The 21,769-nt window shown below is 47.0% G+C and overlaps 1 protein-coding gene across 1 annotated transcript in view; it reads left to right on the top strand.

Annotated features, from left to right (window-relative positions):
- Otog (otogelin) overlaps positions 1–21,769 on the top strand; it is a 69,773-nt gene that overhangs the window by 3,699 nt on the left and 44,305 nt on the right. The window contains exons 7-24 of the mRNA XM_070032063.1: positions 3,678–3,796; positions 5,026–5,231; positions 5,927–6,057; positions 6,303–6,409; positions 6,792–6,901; positions 7,265–7,393; positions 8,280–8,388; positions 8,637–8,683; positions 9,116–9,261; positions 10,565–10,697; positions 11,535–11,712; positions 13,340–13,464; positions 14,583–14,795; positions 15,965–16,157; positions 17,528–17,602; positions 17,834–17,877; positions 19,190–19,343; positions 21,513–21,620. Coding sequence (XP_069888164.1) covers positions 3,678–3,796; positions 5,026–5,231; positions 5,927–6,057; positions 6,303–6,409; positions 6,792–6,901; positions 7,265–7,393; positions 8,280–8,388; positions 8,637–8,683; positions 9,116–9,261; positions 10,565–10,697; positions 11,535–11,712; positions 13,340–13,464; positions 14,583–14,795; positions 15,965–16,157; positions 17,528–17,602; positions 17,834–17,877; positions 19,190–19,343; positions 21,513–21,620 — 2,327 coding nt within the window. The remainder of the gene's footprint in view (positions 1–3,677; positions 3,797–5,025; positions 5,232–5,926; positions 6,058–6,302; positions 6,410–6,791; positions 6,902–7,264; positions 7,394–8,279; positions 8,389–8,636; positions 8,684–9,115; positions 9,262–10,564; positions 10,698–11,534; positions 11,713–13,339; positions 13,465–14,582; positions 14,796–15,964; positions 16,158–17,527; positions 17,603–17,833; positions 17,878–19,189; positions 19,344–21,512; positions 21,621–21,769) is intronic.

Below are 21,769 nucleotides of genomic sequence, written 5' to 3'. Positions count from 1 at the left end.
TTTGTTTATTGAGAAAGGATGGGAGTGACATTTAAGTTGAGATCAGAAAAGAATTGGAGGTGAGCCAAGTGAAGAGAAGCAATCTTGAGAATGCTTTAGAAAAGGAATGCTAGATTCCTAAGAAAAGAACATGGTGCCTCAGGAGATGAGGCTCATTTTAGAGCTACCTCTTCCACGGAGCCTTCCTAGGTCTCCTGACTACCCAAGCTGGCTGAGGACGTCCTCTCTGGGTAAACAGCTCCACCATTACAGGACTCTCTCCCCCCCCTTCTCTCTACTTGTGGCTGTTTTTTTGTTTTGTTTTCTTTTTAATTTAATTTTATTGTAAATATGCTGTACAGAGGGGTTGCGGTTACATGAGTGAGGCGATGAGTACATTTCTTGTTGAGCATTGCTACCCCTTCCTTTGTTGTTCTCCCACTATCCCTTCCCTCCCCCACCTCCCCTTCATTCCCCTCCCCCAAAGTTGTAAAGTTCATTTTCTTTTTCTTTTTTTTTTTTTTTGTCGGTCGTGGGGCTTGAACTCTGGGCCTGAGCGCTGTCCCTCAGCTCTTCAGCTCAAGGCGAGCGCTCTACCACTTGAGCTACAGCGCCACTTCCGGTTTTCTGGTGGTTTATTGGAGATAGGAGTCTCACGGTCTCTCCTGCCCGGGCTGGCTTTGAACCGCGATCCTCAGATCTCAGCCTCCTGAGTAGCTAGGATTACAGGCGTGAGCCACCAGCGCCCGGCGTAAAGTTCATTTTCAATAGAGTGTCTTGTGGGTATCCTTGTTGCAATCCTGTGTCTTTGTTTAAGCATTTTGTTATTCCCCTTCCCCTTCCCAAATTAGATAAATGTATGTACAAGATGCAGAGTACCATAATCAAGTACAGGGACAACAGGGGATATACTATAGTGGGAAGAACATACAAAAGAAACAAAAAAATTAAGCCAAGATGAATGGGTATCCTGACATTGACCCTTTACTATTCATGTAGAATTTGGGAAAATTTTCCTAACCTTTATATGCCTCAGTCTTCTCATCTGGAGATGGAGAAAGTGCAGACAGGTAAAGAGCTTAGAGTAGTGTCTGATATAATAACAGTATTGTGATTATGGCCACATACCATGCAAACTCTGTTACTGCAAGTATTTAACTTGGTTTTTGTTTATCACTAAGGTCCACAATCATATTTGAGACAGAATGGTCCCTCAATAAATTTTGGAAAGACTGTTAAAAAAATCACATAGTACATTAAAAACAACAACGCAGAAAAACCGCTTTTGTCCTTATCTTGGAGTTCGTTTCACTTAGTATCATCTTATGTAGTCATATGTACACAGCTTTTGAGCTTTACTGCTCATCTGATAAAATTATCCTAGACATATATTGATTATCGAAAATGAGGGAAGCCATGGGACCTATATTTCTTTGGGTCTGACTTATTTCACTTAATATGATTTTTTCCAAGTCTTTCCATTTCCTAACAAATGGGGTGGTATCATTCTTTCTGATGGAAACATAGAATTCCACTATTTATATATACACCACATTTCCCCATTGCAGATATTTTTCTTAGTCTCCTCTACCAACTGTAACCTTTCTAGGCCAGGGCCATGTCTTAGTTTGATGTCCCTTGTAGCTGGATTAGTGCTCAGAAAAAAAACATGTCAAATATATTGAATACCTCTGTGAGAGTGGCTGTCCCATAGATCTGAGTTACATGCCTACTTATGTCTTGCTTGGGGAGTCAGGCACAGGCCAATTCTCTTCTTTTTTTTTTTTTTTTTTTTTTTGTCGGTCGTGGGGCTTGAACTCTGGGCCTGGGCGCTGTCCCTCAGCTCTTCAGCTCAAGGCGAGCGCTCTACCACTTGAGCTACAGCGCCACTTCTGGTTTTCTGGTGGTTTATTGGAGATAGGAGTCTCACGGTCTCTCCTGCGGGCTGGCTTTGAACCGCGATCCTCAGATCTCAGCCTCCTGAGTAGCTAGGATTACAGTCGTGAGCCACAAGCACCCAGCTAGGCCAATTCTCTTCTAAGTAGGTTCTTCAAGTAGGTTTCTCTAGTAGGTGGAGGGCGCCTACTTTGGGAAATAATTGTGCTAAAGGGTACACTGGTCAGTACTGAGTGCAAGGAGCTGGGGTTATAGAGAGTCATCTTTCTTTCAGCTGGGTGCCATCCTTCTTCCTGATAGGTCTTGTGGTAGGTTTATGCCTGCTACCCACCCTGGTTGGGCTGCGGCCCTTAACCATTCTCCTCTTTTGTCTTGAGCTATCTCACATCAGTTTTCATGACTGTAATATTTTATGGCTGTATTACAATTATTAAGACTAATGCCACCTAGGGAGTTATGAAATCAACTCGAGGCATGCCAGCATTAAACAAGAAGAAAAGATAATACGCATGAATATGTATATATAATATAAACACCTTTGTTTTATTTATATATTTATTTTGTATTCTGAATCATAGTTAAAAATGTTGAAAAACATTTAATTAGAACATAGATGGCTTCCTCTACTGGTCCTATTTGTGTGTGTGTGTGTGTGTGTGTGTGTGTGTGTGTGTTGGTGTTGGTATTGCTTAAGGCTAGTACTCTACCACTGAGCCATGGCTCCATTTTGGCTGTTTTGGGGTAGCTTATTGGTGCTAAGAGTTTCATGGATTTTCCTGCCCAGGTTAACTTCAAACCACAATCCTCAGATCTCAGCCTCATGAGAAGCCAGGATTATAGGCATGAGCCATCAGGGTCCAGCTGATCCCTCATATTTTAATTTCATTTTTTGGTAGTAATGAGGTTGAAACAGGGCTTCATGCTTGCTAGACAAGGCATTTTATCACTTTAAACCTTCTTTTTTTGCTTTATTTTTCACATAGGAGCTTGAGTTTTTGCCTGGATCTGGCCTTGGACCAGGATCCTCCTACGTACTCTCCTAATATTCATCACCGCACCCAATTCATTTTTGAAATGGGATCCAATATCTTTTTGCCTAGACTGGCCTAGACATTCCTGAGTAGCTGGAATTTTGTGCTACTCATTTTCAGTTCAAGTGACTTCTGCCTGCTTAACCAGCTAACAGTAATCTGGTAGATTAGACTGGTTCCTGAGAAGGTTTCCAAATATGGCAGGGAGATATTTACATAACTTTTCCCTAAGCTTTGAGCACTCTGCTCTACATTTGGGTAATAGATAGCTAGAAATAGAGTAGAGATAGATATAGGTCTCTGACAAGCAACATAGGAATGAGTTGTGTACAGGGGTGGCCAATTCTCTTCCTACCAGGGGGAGAGAGGAGTAGAGTGTGTAGTGTGTTCACTAAAAGTGTCTTGAAAGTATAGAGGTATGTATGGGTATGAGAATCTGCAGGGGAGTGGGATGGTGAGTGCCTTCAGTGAAATAACCCGGGGAGGATAAATAGACCAATCCAGAAACATGGACGTGGCACAAATCTCTGGAATACAAACCATTCTGATTTGAAACCTGGCTGTCTAATTTACTAGTTGTAAGTGCATGCAACCTTCATCTCTTCTCACTGTGTATCAGTTACCTCTCTAAAAATATAGACCATCATAGTTCCAGTACCCTATCATGCAGAAGAAAGGTGCTCAGCAAACATTCTGTATTATTGGAAGCTCATCAACAAGTAGAAGCTCCTGTGACAGGAGCTGCAAGCTGCTCTTTAAACCCTCAATCAGGTGCATAATGACCCACAGTGTGGCTCTGCCCACTACATCTGCTCAAGGTCTGTCAGCCTCTTCCTTGCTGGTGAGCAGGAGATTCGTCTGGCCAAGGAAGTCACCCATGGAGGTGTGAGGTAACTGTGACCCTTCTACCCTCAGCTGTCCTCTTCCCTGATCCTGCACAGGGGGATGTTTGCCTTGTCAAGCCTAAAGGACAAACAGCATTTGTCACTATGTCACTACTAGGAAAGAAACATTCTCAGCCTCTTAGTAGGGCTGGCAGAGAGAACCAAGTCAGGCTTCCTATGAGTTTCTAAGTACAAGGTTTACAGGAGAATAGAATTTTCTAAAGAGTGGAGAGTTTACCACTATATACTATACCCATTTCTCTCTCTCTCTCTCTCTCTCTCTCTCTCTCTCTCTCTCTCTCTCTCTCTCTCTCTCTCTCTCTCTCTCTTTCTCTTTATATTTGATAGACATCTTCCCAAAGGATCCAGTTTCCTGTGGGCAGACACTGCGTATACTTTCTTCACTCTTTTCGATGGACACAGGGTCATTTGAATGTCATTTAACTTTCTGGGCTATCAGGGGCTTCCTCCTGGGGACCACCTGAGAGGCAAAACATCTTTGCCTTCATGCCCAATGGCCCAGATAATGGTCCTGCTGAAATGTTCCTTGGATCTCTTTCTTGTCTTTCCTTCCTTCCCTGGCAGTCCATAGTCACTTCAGGTTACTGCCAGAGATGCTCTTCTCGTTATGAAGAGCATCTAGCTTTGGGTCTGGAAACAGCACCTAGTGTCCTGGAGCTCAGAATAAGGCTGAAGCCTAAGGATTTCCCTTCAAAGAAAGGGCTGGTATTCAGATCGTCTAGCTTTTCAGACACTACATTTTTTTCTTTGCTGATTGTCAGCTGGACAAAAGTTGCTGAATTCTATATTGGTCAGGAGACCATGTACCAGCAAGACAGAGAATGTGGTCAGGAATGCTGGTGCATGAGTGTGTTTTTTCTTGAACTCCATTTCCCCTCTCTTGGCTTCTCTTCCCACTCTGTTCTTGCTTCCTAATAGCAAAATAGATTAGAAGTCCTCTTATATCCCCTCTCCTGTCATGGAGAAAAGAGCTGTCATATCTAAGGATTCTTAAGATCTATCCCTGCCAGAGGAATTGCAGTTCTGAAAAACCTGAGGGTAAAAGAATCCCATTCCAGTGGCGTGCTTCCAGTCACTTGGGATTTCTAGAAAAATCAAGGGAGGGAAGGTAGAATGCTCAGATCACTGGGGAGAGGATGGCTGGTCCTTTTGGTGAAGGGATGGTACCATGGAGGTAGTGTGGAAATCCTGGAGCTCTTGGCTATGCCCTGTAGAGTCCAACTGCCACATGTGATGGGAGGCGTGCATCTGCAGCAGCTGGCTGGCTATGTCATTGTGCGACATCGGTCAGCCTTCACACTGGCTTGGGATGGCGCCTCGGCTGTCTACATCAAGATGAGCCCAGAGTTCCTGGGCTGGACCCATGGGCTGTGTGGAAACAACAATGCTGACCCTCAGGATGACCTGGTAACCAGCTACGGTGAGGTTTAAGGAAGGTGTCTCTGAGAGATTCTTCTGGGGGGTGGTAATGGTGGTGGTGGTGAGAGAACCAGTCAGGCTGGGAGAAGTTGGAGACCACTGGAGTCAGAACTCAGGATCACAAGTTCTGTATGCAAAACTCAATGGTGCCAAGTGGAATCTCTTTTAAAATGTGTGGTCTTGGGCATATTCTCAAACATTCCAGCTCTTTGTTCCTTCTGTCATAAAATAGTCATAACAATCATTCCAACCAGAGTTGTGTACAGGTCTAATGAGCACTTTGCCAGATAGGATAGACTCCACAAAGTGGCAAGAGAAGGAAGAGGGGAGCAGAGAGCCTAGGTGGAGCTCAATGTCCCAATGTAGGAGTGGTAAGAAGTAGAAGGGAAGGACTCAGTGCCAGGACATGGCGACTCTGGTCACAAGAAAGGAAATAACACTCTTTGCCCACCCCTGGGCTACTAAACACTTACTGCATCCACTCAACTATACACACAGGGATTATGAGCAGCAGATTCTTTCCCCTTCTTCACACATGGGGAAGCTGAGGTTCAAGGAAATATAGGAACTTGGTCAGGCTTACACATCAGGCCTCTTTTGGTTACATAGCCTTGCCTCCTCTGTGCTTTTTTATTTTGGGAGCTCAGGAGTCTGGATTCTTCCAAACTTCCCCAGTCACTCAGTTCTTTCCTGCAGGGAAGCTGACAGATGATGTGACTGAGTTTGTGCACAGCTGGCAGGAACAGCCTCCCAACCACTCTCCAGGGCCTGTAACTTCTTCTCTGCCTCGCCCACCATGCCTGCAGCAGAGCCTGGGAACCATGCAGGTCTGACCCTGGAGAGGATTCTCCCTTTCCACCTAGTTCCCTGTTGCAGTTGTATTCCTGTCCCATTTTTGAAAAGCTCTTGGATTCAGGGTGCCCATAGCCTCCTCTTCCTTCTCTCCATTTCCCTCCTTTTCTTCCTCTTCCTCCAGTCTAGTTTGGTGTTCCCTATGGGGCTGTTGTGGTCAGAGGGCTATGCATGCCCCTGTCAGCCCCTAGCCCCAGTTCCTGGCCTTTGCCCCATTCAGGGTGTGTATGAGCGATGTGAGGCACTGCTGAGGCCACCCTTCGATGCCTGCCATGCCTATGTCAGCCCTCTGCCCTTCACAGCCAGCTGTACCAGTGATCTATGCCAGTGAGTGGTCAGCCAGAAGTAGGGTGGTTTGGGGAAAACCTTCTCAGTATTGGGGTAAGGGCTTGGCACATGGGCCACTGAGCCTAAGAATCCCAGGCACTGACAGAATTGCTTCCCAAAGTTCTGAAATTCCTATCTGCTTGAGTAGAGCAGAGCTTCCCTATTCAACTGAGGCCCAGAATGAGGCCTGGCTTCCTCAGGCTTGCCTAGCCAGACAGAAGCCATGCTGGGATTGGATTTATTCTTCCTGCTTCAAGTCTGGGGATTGGTGTAACTAGATGCCTTCCCAGATCCCATTCCCAGCTGAAGTGGTCTGAATCCCTGGCAGTCTGGACAGCATGTGGGGGAGCTGATGATAGATTGGACCTTGTTCTTTATACAGATCAGGAAGTGATGAAGCCACGTGGTGCCGAGCACTGACAGAGTATGCTCGGGCATGTGCACAGGCTGGGCGGCCCCTGCAGGGCTGGAGGGCCAAGCTCCGACAATGCAGTAGGTGCAACCTGGTAGTGGGCAGGGGAGGGATCAGATAAGCTCTGTGGGGGCTACGGGTGATATCCTCAGTCCTTAGCTCAGTGTCCTGCCCCAGTCAGAACCATAGTTGTCAGAGTTTTAAGTGTAAGATTCCATCTACATGTGACAGATGGAAAAACTGAGGCTTAGAAGGGGAGAGACTAGTTTGGGCCATAAAGGTGGTTCTCGGAGCCTCCCAGGCCCTGACCAATTTTCTGGACACCCAATACTCTCTCCAGGAGTAGGGGATCAGGAAAATGAAAGACTTCTCACACCCATCTCAAGGCTTGGATGAGGGTGGGGCATAGAGTAATCAACATAACACAGGTTCCCTCCTCCAAGCTGTGCACTGTAAAGAGAAGGCTTTTACCTACAACGAGTGCATCGCCTGCTGCCCTGCCTCCTGCCAGTCCCGGGTGTCCTGCGTGGACAGCGAGATCGCCTGTGTGGATGGCTGCTACTGTCCCAATGGTACGCAGGGGTAGCGAGTGGGAATCCGGGAACCACATCATGGCCTGGCACAGATGGCCATGAATGAGGGGTCTGAAGGTGGAATGAATGAAGAAAAGTGTGAGCAACTAATGTGGGAATAAGTGAATGAATGAAGGCAAGAATGGAGGTGGAACTGTGGCCTCTTGAAAGTTTGATTCATCATCAGGGTATTTGAGTTTGTTGGTACTGAGCTTTTTTTTTTTTTTTTTAAACCTCTTGTTTCCATTTCCTGGAGCTCTCTTTGACAAATATTATTTTGTATGATGAGAGGAATATAGGCATTGCACGTTTGTGTTCCTTTCCCAAGGGACCGAGCTTTCTAAGGTGTATAGTAGAGGACAAGTCACTCGTTCATTCATGTATGCACACATCTTTGCTTAAGTATTTATGCATATATAATTACTTTGTCCTGTTTTTATTGTAGCATATACATTTGCAGCCTAGCTGTGAAGTAAAATTCACTTGGCTAGGTGGACGGTTGAGACAAAAAAATTCTCAAGCTGCAGGTGTTGACTTTAGAGGTCAGAATCAGAGATCAGATGCACATCTGACCCCAACCTGAAGTCAAATGGTGCTCAAGTGCTCAGACAAGAAGAGATAGTGGAATTCATGGGTGAGAGGTGAGAGGGGTGAGAGGTCAGGGAGGCTTCCTGCTGGAGATGGTATCTAGACACAACTGACTTTTGAGAAGTGTTGAGAAGAAATCAGGTAGTATGCAAGTTGGAAGTGGTCCATGGAGCAAAGGTCTGCCTGAAAAGGTTCACTTTGAGCAGTTTGAGAGTAGGGACAGAGGCCAAAGAACGTGAATAAGGAAAGTGACAGATTACTTGTGAAATGAGTTGAGTGGCCTTTGCTGTCACTCTAGGGATGATCTTTGAAGATGGGAGCTGCGTGGCACCAGCTGAGTGTCCCTGTGAGTTCCATGGGACACTGTACCCGCCTGGCTCTGTGGTGAAGGAAGACTGCAATGCCTGGTCTGTATCTTCAGTACTTGGGGTACTCTGCCAGGGCTGCTTATGTGGAATCTGGGAGCTCCAGTGGCACAGGTCCACAAACTCAGCCTCTTCAAGTCCAAAGGAAATTTATTAGACCCACGGAGAGAGGGGAGGGGCTACCCATGATAGAGATGAGAAGATGGGGGGATGGGGCAGGACTTACGTGAGCCCTGCAGCCTCCAGGCCTTGGAGTGGTGACTCTTACTCCTATGGGCTCTGTGTTCTAGCACCTGCACTGCTGGCAAATGGGTGTGCAGCACAGCTGTTTGCCCAGGTACGTCTGATGACCTTGGACTCTGTTCTTTTCTGTTAGATTCAGGGTGTTCTAGGCTAGGTCTTCTGGGGACACTTAGTTCCCTTGGCTAAGCCTGCCCTCCCTTTGAGAGTCACTCTGCTTAAGGGACAACGTGAGCCCCTGACAAGAGGGCTTTTTACAGTGTCCTATATATTTAAGCCCTTTCTGAGCTTGGGGTATTTAGAGTATTCTCCAAGTCCAGGGCCTAAGTCTTTGTCTCAGAAAAGCCCCAAGGAGGGATGTGTCTATTTCAGACAGGTTTCTGGGGAGGACAGGGTCTTCCCCTAACTGGAGATCTCCCCCTTCTTGTAGACGCCAGATAACAGGATTCTATACCCTGAGCATGCTTGGGCCTACAGAGTGTGAGTGTGGGCAGCTCCCATGGGTCAGTAACCTTTCTCTGTCCCGCAGCGGAATGCTCAGTGACTGGTGACATCCACTTCACAACCTTTGATGGGCGTCGGTACACATTTCCTGCCACGTGTCAGTACATCCTGGCCAAGAGCCGCTCCTCGGGCACCTTCACAGTGACACTGCAGAATGCCCCATGTGGTCTGGTAAGCCTGGGACGAACCCCCTGCATCCCCAGGCCCCAAACCACCTCACTGAAGGGACTAAGATTTAGGGCAGGGTCCAGGTCTTTCCCTGGCCTAGCTGCCTACTGCTGACTGAGAATTATTTTCATTTCCTGGGCCTTAGTGCTTTAAATAAATCTCTATAGTAGGTCTAAATCTACTTTATTATTCTTTTCATATTAAAAGACTTCACCTCAAATGCTACCTTTTTGTGTCTTTGTTTTCTGATTGACAAAGTGCTGTGAGGATTTTTTTTGGGGGGGTCTGGTCGTGGAGCCTGAACTCTGGGCCTGGGTGCTGTCCCTCAGCTCTTCAGCTCAAGGCTAGCACTCTACCACTTGAGCCACAGCGCCACTTCCGGCTTTTTTTTCTGCTTACGTGGTGCTGAGGAATCGAACCCAGGGCCTCATGCATGAAAGGCAAGCGCTCTACCACTGAGCCACCTTCCCAGCCCCAAGTACTGTGAGGATTAAGCAAATGAATATGTATGGAGAGATCACAATAGCACCTAAACATGGTAACTGCACATCAAAATTTACTGTAGCTATACCATCATAGTAATATTGTAATGTTAAGGCTTGTGTTGTTATGATTTGAAACTACTATACACCAAAGGTCATCCTTAAGATGGCCTTTGATTTTTCTGTAGACTTTGCTTCCTTTACATGCTCTTTAACATCCACCACTATTTGTATCACTATCTACAACTATAGTCAATTTTATAATGTCTGTGTACTACATGAATATGTAATCTCCTTCAGATACTATATCTATCTTGGCCATCATTTATGTCCAAAACCTGGCACACAGGAGGCCCTCAGAAAATGTTGAAATGAATGTGTGATTAGAGGTATGAAGGCATCCAAGTGTACTATCCATTTCAGAGATGGAGGACCTTACGTCCAGACAGTGATTCTTGCCTGTCAGTGGAGTGCAAGATATGACATATAGAAGGATTCTCATAGAAAGATGAAATTAAAATTCTAGTTGCAGTCAGATGGTGTATTTTCAAGGTCAGAATGAGCCTTCGGGCTTCCATCTCTGCTCTGTGTCTTTAGACAATATGAGAGCTGACGATGGTATTGATTAGTGTTATTCTAAGTCTGTTAATCTCTTTCTGACAATTTCCCAGATGAGAGCATTTGGTTAGATGTTCCTTGCTATACTTTGGGTCTCTGTCTCTCAATCTGAGGAGTCTACCTCTCAAACTAGGCTGGGTCTGTATCCCTGGAGGGCCAGCAGGGACAGACAGGTTAATTCTGCCCAACTGGTCCTTTCTCTCCAGAATCTAGATGGAGCCTGTGTCCAGTCAGTGTCAGTCATTCTGCACCAGGATCCTCGGAGGCAGGTGACCCTGACCCAGGCAGGGGACATCCTTCTTTTTGACCAGTACAAGATCACCCCACCCTACACAGATGGTATGGACAGTTAAGAGTTATGGGGGCTGGCTATTTAGGCCTCTTTCCTCTGGGTCCTCTGGTCAAAGGAACTACTACATGGGCTAGAACTCACATTCCATGGAAGTGGTAGCTCAGGCTAGGTTCCAGAAATATAGACTCATAAAATGTGTCTTTGTCCCCACCCCAACATGACAGTGGTCTCTCTAGTAGTGGTTTGATAGTTTCTGTCATTACCACATACACATGGCTGTTGTTTTCAACATATACTAGTTATTATTTTACTGAATCCTGATTTCACAAGTGACTTACCGGTAAGTTATAGAAATATATTTAACAGAAAAGGAAAAACTTTTAACATGTAAAATTCAGCACTGAGGGAAGGAAGAAAGGAGGTAAATAAGGAACAAAGAAAGGAAGAAAGGAAGGAAGCTGGGAAGGAGGGACATAGGAAGAGAGGAAGAGAAGGAATAGCTACTTGTGATTGACAAGAGTGGGATGAATTGGGTATAAAAGGAATTGGGTATAAAACTTGTTACACTTGAATCTAAATTTGAAATTTGCCATATTGACTATATAGTTGTATTGTGAACATTGTGAAAACAATGAGGATTTTCACAATTCTCCTTGTGCTGGAGGAAGAAACAGATCGTTTCCTTAAGGAAAGGAAAGCTGTAATTGTCAGCATTTGATGGTGAAAGATTATTTCTCAGCTCTGGCTATCTGCTAGGTCCCAATTTCATCATCACAGTGTTCTCAGGCTGGGTGTGGTAGGGGGCCAGATTGGTGATAGTGGTAATGTTGGATTGTGCTGTACTGGACGAACTCCTTACATTCCATTTCTGGTTCTGTGCTCAGATGCTTTCGAGATCCGGAAGCTGTCCTCTGTGTTCCTGCGGGTGAGGACCAACGTGGGTGTGCGGGTGCTCTATGACCGGGAAGGGTTGCGGCTCTACCTGCAGGTAGACCAGCGATGGGTGGAGGACACCGTGGGCCTCTGTGGCACCTTCAATGGCAACACACAGGACGACTTCCTGTACGTTCCCCCGCCCTGGCAACAGAAGGGGAGGCTGGCACCTTAGGCACATGGATGTAGAAGCCCGTGTGTCTCCTACGGGCTCTTACTGTGCTTTCTGTCCCAGAGCAATCAGTATGTCTTTCTTACCAGGGGCTTGAATGCTTTTGAATTTACACTCTGTGAGACTCTGAATAGTCTGAGGAAGTAGTTTTCCATGAGCTAAGCGAGTGGAGAGACCCGGAGGAGGGGACAGGAGTCAAGCCTTTCAGAAAGTGGGACAAATTGGTGATAATAGGGCTAGAAATTATAGTCAAAACTTCAGGTGGGCAATACGAAAGGATAGCTAGGAGGAATCCTTTGCCCAGAAATAAGAAATTTGCAGAAATAAGAACTTGCAGATTTGCTCTCAAAAAACCAAGGACAAGTCAGGCACTGGTGGCTCACACCTGTAATCCTACCTACTCAGGAGGCTGAGATCTGAGGATCACAGTTTAAAGACAGAAAAGTCCATGAAACTCTTATCTTTAATTAACCACCAAACATCCAGAAGTAGAGCTGTGGCTCATGTGGTAGATCACTAGCCTTGAGCACAGAAGCTCAGGGACCGTGCCCAGGTCCGAGTTCAAGTCCCACTACTAGTACGTCCATGCACAGCCTCCTCCTCCTCCCTTACCTGGACAAGGAAAATCTCAAAGCTCTTGGATGAATATTTACAAATATACATTCTGTTGTCTTTTCCATTGTCCTTTCCTGTTTTCTTGCCTGTTGGGATGATGTCAGGGCAGCTGTCCAGAATGATGGAAGCAGACCTTGGCTTAGTGCATGGCTGTTTTACCTCTTAAGCGTGAGTTCTAGGAAGAGTGTTGCTATATGCAATGTGAGTATCCTCACTGGCCTAGAGCAGTAATGCAGACCTGATGGGTGCAGGCAGAACCAGCCCACAGGCAGATGACAGCCTCTTTCCACTTTACCACTCATCCCAGGGTTGGTGACTCTTGAAGACCGGTCATGTCTAGGAAGCATGCTTGTCCTTCTGCTGACCATGTGTCACCATTTCCTACCAAGAGAGCCAGAGAAAGGGGAGGGGGAGAGCGTCATAACCCAGCGAGGCTTGGTGCTTCTCAACATGCCCCCATGTCTCCATGAAGAGTGGGGGAGGGTGCTGAAAGTGTACAGTTCTAACCCATTTTGAACTTTGTGCATCTTTTTTTTATTTTTATTTTTTTTTAAATTTTATTTTATTTTATTTGAGAACATACTGTACAGAGGGGCTACAATTACATGGGCAGGATAATGCATACATTTCTTACCAAGCATTGCATCCTCCTCCTTTGTTGTGCATCTTTTTAAATGATTGTATAATTGTATGTGTTTGAAGGTGGTTGTATAGACTACCCTTGGCAATTTGCATGCTCAGTGTATATTTACTGTGTGTACACGTGTTGTGGGTGTGTGCAAGTGCTTTATTTGGGCCTCTGAGGGTTACATTTTTAGGTGAGTACATTTGTACCTGAGTATGTGTTTCTATTTAGTCCATGTCTGTCTGCGTGTGTAAATGCTGGTATGTGCTTGCCTGGGTGGATGCTATATGTGTCCTAGGGTCCACATGGGCGAGTATGTGACTCTAGTTCTGTCATGGCTCTAGGTCCCCAGTGGGTGTGCCTGAGAACACCCCACAACTCTTTGGCAACTCTTGGAAAACACTATCTGCCTGTTCCCCCTTGGCCCCTGGCTCCTTGCTGGACCCCTGTGACATGCACCTGCAAGCTGGTGAGACAGGTGAAAGGGGGAGGCAGGGGGGAATGGATGGACACGGGACTGCTTTGAGAGAGTTGAGATGAGAACTCACGTAGGGGGATGCTGGCTAGATTCCCAGGAGAGAAAAGAGAAGAAGCTACAGAGAGGGCAGGAGAGAGGTGAGGGCCAGGGAGACAGGAAGCTTCATGGTCTACCACTGTCCTGAACATTTACCTTTATACTGGCTCCTATCAAGGTAGGCCCAAAGTGGCCCCATCAGGCCAATTCCTGCTCTCCCTCTTCTCTCACTTCCTGCTTCCTCTGCCTTCCATTCTGCTTCCACCACACTGGCCTCCCTGCTGTTCTACCTGCACAACCAGGTCTGCACTCCTGCCAGGGTTTTGCATTTGCTGTGGCTTTTCCCACAGTGCTCTTCTCACAGATAGATATGTGTCTCACTCTCTCCATTCTTGCAATTGTTCTGCTCAAGAATCACCTTCTAATTGAGGCCTTCCTGACCACTATGCTTGAATTGCAGAGGCCACTTCTGCCCCTACCCCATGCTTGCTGCTCACTGAGCCTTTTCTCATTCATTAGATTCTTCACCTTCTAACTTGCTGTAGGGATTGTTTATACTGAGTGTCTCCTCTGACCAGAAGGTAAGCCACAAGAGCATATGAATTTTCGTTATTTTGTATATCTCTCTGCTAGATAGGTTCCTGTTATGAGGCAGAATCCTTACAGAAATGCCTGTGCACGCGCACACACACACACACACACACACACACACACACACACTTCTGTACACAATGCCCACTGCCAGCCATTTATTTATACCCAGAGCAAAGTGTACCCATACATTCTCAGCCAGTGCACACTGAGGTACCTGCCTACTGCACAAACACACACACACACACACACACACACACGCACACGTACACCACATACCACACACAGAGAATCCTTTTGGGAAGGGGAGATAAAGGGGAAGAGAGAAGGAATGAGGGAGAGAGGGAGATAGGAAGAGGAAAAAAAGGAAGGAGGGAGGGAGAGAAGGAAGGTGAGAGGGACTGAGAGAGAAAGAGAAAGGTGGAGGGAGACACTGAATCCTGGTATGTCAGGCCCACTGGCTCCTATTTCCCTGTGCCCAGCCTCTTACGCACTGCAGTCCTGCAGTGTACTCACAGGGGAGCTGTTTGCGCCCTGCTCTGCCTACCTGAGTCCCGTGCCCTACTTCGAGCAGTGCCGTCGGGATGCCTGCCGCTGTGGGCAGCCTTGCATGTGTGCCACGCTGGCCCACTATGCCCGCCTATGCCAGCGCCACGGGCTCTCAGTGGACTTCCGTGCTCACCTGCCAGCATGTGGTAAGTGCCCCATTCCTGTACACCCATAGCAGGTGGGCAGCAGGAGCCTGGGTTCCAGACCGGGGTGTCCCTCACCTCTCTAGACTCTTCGGTCTCCCCCAACCTGATCTGTTTCTCCTGTGCTCTCCATCTCTGCCGGTGACCCCTGTCCCAGTCACCAGTCCAGATCCACCCATTTCTTACCATCTCCACTGCCACTGTCCTTGGTCAGAGCCACTTTCTCCTGGCTGCAGAATGAGCTTTCTCAAGAGCACTGTCTCTGAGGCCCTGGGGTTTGGCTTAATAGGTACGAGGCACCTGTGCCCATCCTACTCCACCCCTATGCTATGCTGTTCCCCATGTTTTAGTCGTCTCTTAGTTCAGAACAGATCCAACTCATTGTGAGGTTTTAGCAAATAAGTAAAAAAAAAATGCAATGTACCTGGAGTCAAGAGATCTTGGCTCTACTCCAGCCTTGCAGGTGAACTGTTGTTCCAAGGCCTTGTAAAAGTCCCCATCCATCGCCAAGCTAGAGTTTCTCCAGAGGTGATTGGACAGAACCAGTGGTTCTCACCCCTGATGGCACATTAGAAGTTAAAAAAAAGTGCACATATCTGGGTCACATCCAGATAGGCACATATCCAAAACAGCACATCCTGCTGTGGGGTCTGGACATAAGAATGTTTTAAAAGTTCCCCCCGATGGCTTTGACGCTCAGCCTGAGTTCAGAACAACTGACCATGTCTGCCTCAGTGGGTATGTAGTTCCTGACCTAGTAGGAGACCCCTGGGAAGTAAGATGGTGGCCAGATAAGCAGAGGGCAGCCCAGAGTCTTGGGGCAAAGCTTGAGAGACTTCTAGAGAGCATACAATTGCTCTTCAGAGTCCTGTGAAGATGGGGACCTCCCCCTGTGTTACCACCAAAGAGCAATACTCTATAAGGAAAGGAAAATCCTGGCGGTTTTGCAGCCTGAACATCAATAGGTAGTTGGAGCCTACTTTACATTGTAGTATAGTAAGAAGCAATAAATAGGGCTCTGGAGCAAGACCTGGGTACAAAGCTTAGCCTGGATCTTGAACTTGGGCAAGTAACTTAACTTCTTTGGTTCTCACGTTTCTTAGGATCATAACCCCACTTCATACGATTATGGCGATGAAAAAGACAAAACCCAATCCCTCTTTTCCCTGCAGCACTGTCCTGTGAAGCCACCAAGGAGTACAGCCCTTGTGTGGCCCCATGTGGACAAACCTGCCAGGATCTGGCCAGTCCTGAGCCCTGTAGGGTTGATGGTGGTGACAGCTTTAATAGGGACGAATGTGTGGAAGGATGCACCTGCCCACCAGACACGTATCTGGACATGAAAGCTGACCTTTGTGTCCCCAGGTAAGTGAGCTAACTTGACCTCTATGTCAGGTCTCCCAGCTAACACTTGAGAGCCACACTGGGCTTCTAGTAGTCCTGGACCCTTGTCCAGGCCTCTCCTCAGCTCTGGCTTGGCAGGTCACTGACTCAGGCTGGCTTTCTCACCAGGCAGAACCACCCACCCAGCCATGAGGGACTCTCTCTCCATTCCGCTACCCTTCTTTCACATGTATTTACATTCTGGTGTGTTCTTCACATACAGCAATGACCAAGACAGAGTCCTGCCCTTTTAGAACTCACACTTCAGGGTAGAGAGACACACAAAAAGATATGGGACTAGGTGTAAACTGTAGCTATAAAGCATATAATGCAGAGTGAGGCCAGAGAGTCCTAGGCTATTACATCTATGAGGTAAGCACGGGAGAAAGCCCTTGGCTAAGGTGACATCTGAGAGAGATCTAAGTAAAGGACAAGGTTCTAGGCAGATGAGTAGCTTGGGGCCTACATGTACTCCAGGTAGTCAGAGAACAGAAGTAGAAAGTAGTGGAGAGAGGCCTCAAAGATCCTAGAACACTGGCAAGGCTCTTAGTGCCTTTCTCTATGTGTAATAATTACTTGGTTTCCCAGTGGTCAAAGGGAAGAGGGGACTCATGAAGAGTAAAATAGGAATCACTCAGAGGCCTTTCCAAACCACAGAATCCTCCCTCAGGATCTAGATGCTCTCTCCACATTCACTCCTGGAGGTTAAGTGTTGTCAACAAATGAGACCTTTGTGGGACCGGGGTAGATGAGTTCTGAAATCCCTTTGTGCCTTGGTTTTCTCTATTCTAAGGCCTGCATGTGTCCAGAAGCAGCAGGTAGTGTGGGAATTGTGGGGTGAAAAGACATGGCCTTTGACCTCATGATTCGAAGAATCAGAAGACAGCCTAAGAATCGCTACCTCCCAGGATCTCTGAGGAAGCATTTAGGCAGTGTATGTGAAGGGCTAGCCAGATGTCCCCTACCAAGTGTCAAAATACTTAATGACTGGTCAGGACAGATGCTGAGTATGAATGACCAGGACGCCACATCAGCATAATGTTTTCTCACACAGTATGACGTGGACTGAGGAAGTAGAGGCACACGCTTATCTTCTCCTATTTGTCATCCAAGGGAAGCCTGTTTGGGAATGGAAAATAGTGGGGCTGTCCTTATCTGATCTTGGTAGATGCCCAGCCCCACTTAATGCCAAGTTGGCTTACCCATACCATGGAAGCATGTCACATGTTACAGAAGATTCCACGTGTCTTCTTGCCTCCAGCTGGCTCAGGCAGGCTCCTTGTCCTTGGTTGTATCTACTCCAGCCTCTATGTCTTCTCACCTTTCTTTGCATTTTTGTTTTTGTTGTGTAGGAACAAGTGTTCCTGCCACTTTCAAGGAGTGGACTATCCTCCAGGGGACAGTGACATCCCATCTTTGGGCCACTGGTGAGCTTCTAGAATAAGAGCCTGTTGTTCTTGCTGCTGACTGAAGACATTGCAGCCAAGTAGAACTTTCCACCATGTGACACTCTCCTTCCCCCTTTGTACAGGGAGTGGGGGACAGTGAGTTGAATGGGGGTGTCTCTCTGAACCCTAGAGTGATGAGTGCAGTGACTTGGGTGTGTGGGTCTTACAGTGATCAAGCCAGCTAACTTCAACACCCTTGTCTTTCTGCAGCCACTGCAAAGATGGTGTCATGAGCTGTGACAGCAGAGTCCCAGGTGAGGGGGACTGGACGGTGGGGACTCTCTCGCCCTCATGATAGTGGAGTTATGGAGAGGAGAGTGGAAAGCTGGAGTGCTTATTAGAGTAGGATGAACCTACCCCAGATTTTCTTACCCTAGATTTTCCTACCTTGGGCCTTCTATGTTTCTGCCCTCTTGGCAAAGGATCCATCTTGGAGGCTGGCATCCTAGAGTTCTATCCCATCCTCAGCCCTCACTAGACACTCCTGAAGTATCTGTACATTTTCATATCCTCCCTTGAGTCTTGGATTTCCTTGGTCTGAGCTGTCAAGAATCCACCAAGGCTGGCCTGGCCCTGCATGGTGCCAAATTTTGGGGTCACGGAGACAAGGTAGTTGAAACAGTGGGATGTCAGTCTACTTGGGGCAAGGAGGTAGGGCATGTGAACTGGAGCCCTCAGGGCAGGCCTCCTGGGTTAGAGGAGCCTCCTAAGGAGGGGATGGGAGAATAATTATGAGGCAGGTGGTGAAGGGCAGGGCCTTGAGACTCAGTTGGGTTCAAATCTTTATTGACATGAACTGTGAAGCTTTGAGTAACTCATTTCACCTCTCTAAGTCTTCCTCTCTTGAAGATAACCCAGATTCCTACATACTATTCATGTTTTAGGTAGATTCTTCAAAGTTGTTGTTGTTGTTGTTTTTTGTTTTCTAATTTCTTGTGTTGGATTTCTGTTTCTTTGGGATTTAACTATTCCTTTCTATCTTCCATCTGAGCCTGGACATTTACTGATTCCCCTGTGCCCCCTCACCCTCCAAAGCATAAACAAAATTCACACCAAGTGTGAATTTGGCAGACTTTACTGAAGGCTTATGGAGAAAGAGTAGGTTAATGTCGAAGGTGGCAGGAAAATGGCTCCATAATGTTCAAAGCACTTTGTCCATTTTGTTATGATGCTTGGCTATCCCCTTTCTGGCCTCTCTCCTGGTCCTTCTGGGGCCTTTCCTGTCAGTCTATACTGTCTTTCGAAGCAGAAGTGACTTCATTCCATCACATGGGAGGGGGATAATAACACCATACAGGGTGACTAAATAGGACTAAATAAAATAATGCATAGGAAGTGCCTGGGGCAGCAACTGGTATGGCAGACCTGTTCCTGATGGTAGCAGTTGTTGCATAATGTGACCAAACAAATCCAACTCTCCCTCTGCCATGGGTATGTAGAAACCCATGCAATACCCATTCTCTCCCTGCCTTCTCCAGCTGCAGGGCCCTAGGCCTCCTGAGTCCCCACTGAAGTAGGAGTCCATTCCACGCCCAGGGGTTACAGCACTTACTTCTTTCCTTCCAGCTGTGGCTTGCCCAGCAGGCCAGGTCTTTGTGAACTGCAGTGACCTGCACACAGACCCAGAGCTGAGCAGGGAGCGGACGTGTGAGCAGCAGCTGCTGAACTTGAGTGTGTCAGCCCGCAACCCCTGCCTGTCAGGCTGCGCCTGTCCCCAGGGGTATGGACCTGTGTTTCCTTCCTTCACCTGCCTGGAGTCTGGTAGAACCAGGGACCCGAGGGGAGGGGTGAGGACAGCCTCACACCACCTGGCAGGGTGGTGCTGGCCCAGGGCAGCCATGATGCCCAGGAGGAGCTTTAGAAAGAGCAGGCGTCTGAGGGGGTAGCCAGAGATGGGTTCTGTCTGGCTGTGCTTCTTGTTGAAAGTGTGGCTTTGGATGAGGGAGGCACCTATCTTCTCTGAGACTATTTTTTCATCTTTGAAATGTGAGTGATGGTGCTCACCTCAACAGGGGGATGGAGTATGTTCCCAAAGTAGAAATGTTGAGTTGAAGGTCTGGTATGTTCACCCAAGTGATCTGATGGGTTGAAGACCAGGCCAGAAGAAACTCAGGTTTCAGCTCTCAACCTCTTCATCTGGACAATTCTGAGCAGAGTCCTCAGGTGGAGAGCTGATATCCTTTAAATACTTCAAAAAGAAAGCCTCGCCCAGTGCAAATATTCTTTCTTCTAGTCTCCTGAAATGTTGCCATTAAAGTCATATAAGAGTTCCAGGAGCTAGGTTTTGTGGATTTTGAGTGAGTCTCCATTCTTCTTTCTGTGAAATGGCAGAGTAAGCACTCTTATGTGAGCAGACAGCATTGTCTTCACTCATTTGAATCCCAGATGTATTTTATAAATGCTACTCTAGGGCTGGGAAGGTGGCTCAGTGGCAGAGCGCCTGCCTTGCATGCATGAGGCCATGGGTTCGATTCCTTAGTACCACATAAGCAGAAAAAAAAGCTGGAAGTGGTGCTATGGCTCAAGTGGTAGAGAGCTAGCCTGGAGCTAAAGAGCTGAGGGACAGCGCCCAGGCCTAGAGTTCAGGCCCCATGACCGGACCCCCAAAAATAAATAAAAAAAAATGCTACTCGAATGGAATGCAGGAATGATTGGGTCCCTGTAAAAGGTAAAGAGAAGATAATCCACAAATTGAGAACAATTTGAGGGCAGATACCTCAGCCTTGATTTTTCCTATGCTCTCCCATGTGGTGGGTACATGTCAGGAACAAGGAGGGAGTATGGATGGTAGGTGGCAGTGTGCCTGGGATTGGGCCTAGGCCTGACAGCTGAAGACAGTGAACCTGATCATTGCTATGTCTGATACAATTATGGGGTAGCAGAAGACAAGGAAGCAGTATTTGCTGTGTATTTACTTGGTGCTAAACAGTGTGCTCAGGATCATAATTCTCCTAATGACCTTGGGAGAGGGTGTCATTATCCATGTGTTATACATGAAAAAAACAGAGACAAATAAAGATTAGCAGCTTTAGGTAAAACACAGTGGGTTGAGCACACCCCCCTATCTCCAGGCTTCCTTCTACAATCACAATAAAACATTAGTAATGGAACGAAAGAGATATAAATCCTTAAAACCAAAGAGAAAGGAGTGGTGATGAAGATACCAGGATGACAATGCCCCAAGATAGGTTAATGGATTTTGAAGAAGGAACCTGGTTAGCCGCGTAGAGACTGATCGTAACGAGTATAGGTGCAATCAAGGAGAAACAACTCACATTGTCTTGAGAGCGTCCAGAACAGCAGTCGTAGGCATCACAACATGGCCTTGTGGGAGGAAGACAGGAGGGTGAACTGCAAGTCTCTGTAAGGAGCATTTAAACTTTGAATGTCCTCCCACATCCAAAGGAGACATGCTTAGAGTTGTAACCTGAGAACTTCAGTACATTTCCTGAGATGATTCTCTTAGCTCCTGCCTGATAGTGAGTCAGATTTCAAGGAAGCCAGACTAGAAGGTAAGAACATGGTAGTTTTGGGGGCCTGTAGGCTGACAATTCCACTAATACCCTTCAGGATCTAGTCGCTGGTTTATAGCTAGTGACTAAAGAGACCCTGATATCAACTTGACCAGGCAGGCCTGTGGCTGGGAGAGCTGAACCTTACCATCGATGTTTGGCAGAGACTTCTGAACTGGCCCTGGCCTGTCTCTTGGTTTTCCACTTACCAAGGTACCTCTGAGCTTCCTTGGGTGGCACCGGAATGGAATAGCAGATACATGGTCAGTTTCTTCTAGCATATATACTGAGAACTGCTTCATGCACCTTAGATGCACAGATCAAGGCAGACTGAAGAAAGGTGCTCTTCTGATGACTTGCTTGTTGTGTCCCTACAGCCTGCTTAGACATGGGGACACATGTTTTCCACCAGAGGAGTGCCCTTGCACTTGGAAGGGGAAGGAGTATTTCCCTGGGGACCAGGTGATGTCACCCTGCCATACTTGGTAAGTGAGGCCCTTGAGGAAGGCTTTGATTTTTTTGTTGGAAAGGGCATGGCTATGAATACATTGTCAAATATAGTGTGGCTTTCTCCTTCTACCATGTTCAAGTTCATGGTGAATGCTTGTATGTCATGGAGGAGTCTGTGTACATA

Source organism: Dipodomys merriami, unplaced genomic scaffold, assembly GCF_024711535.1.
Source record: "Dipodomys merriami isolate MVZ:Mamm:240054 unplaced genomic scaffold, mDipMer1.0.p SCAF_21, whole genome shotgun sequence".
Classification (NCBI taxonomy): domain Eukaryota; kingdom Metazoa; phylum Chordata; class Mammalia; order Rodentia; family Heteromyidae; genus Dipodomys; species Dipodomys merriami.
This window is presented reverse-complemented; position numbering and strand designations above follow the sequence as displayed.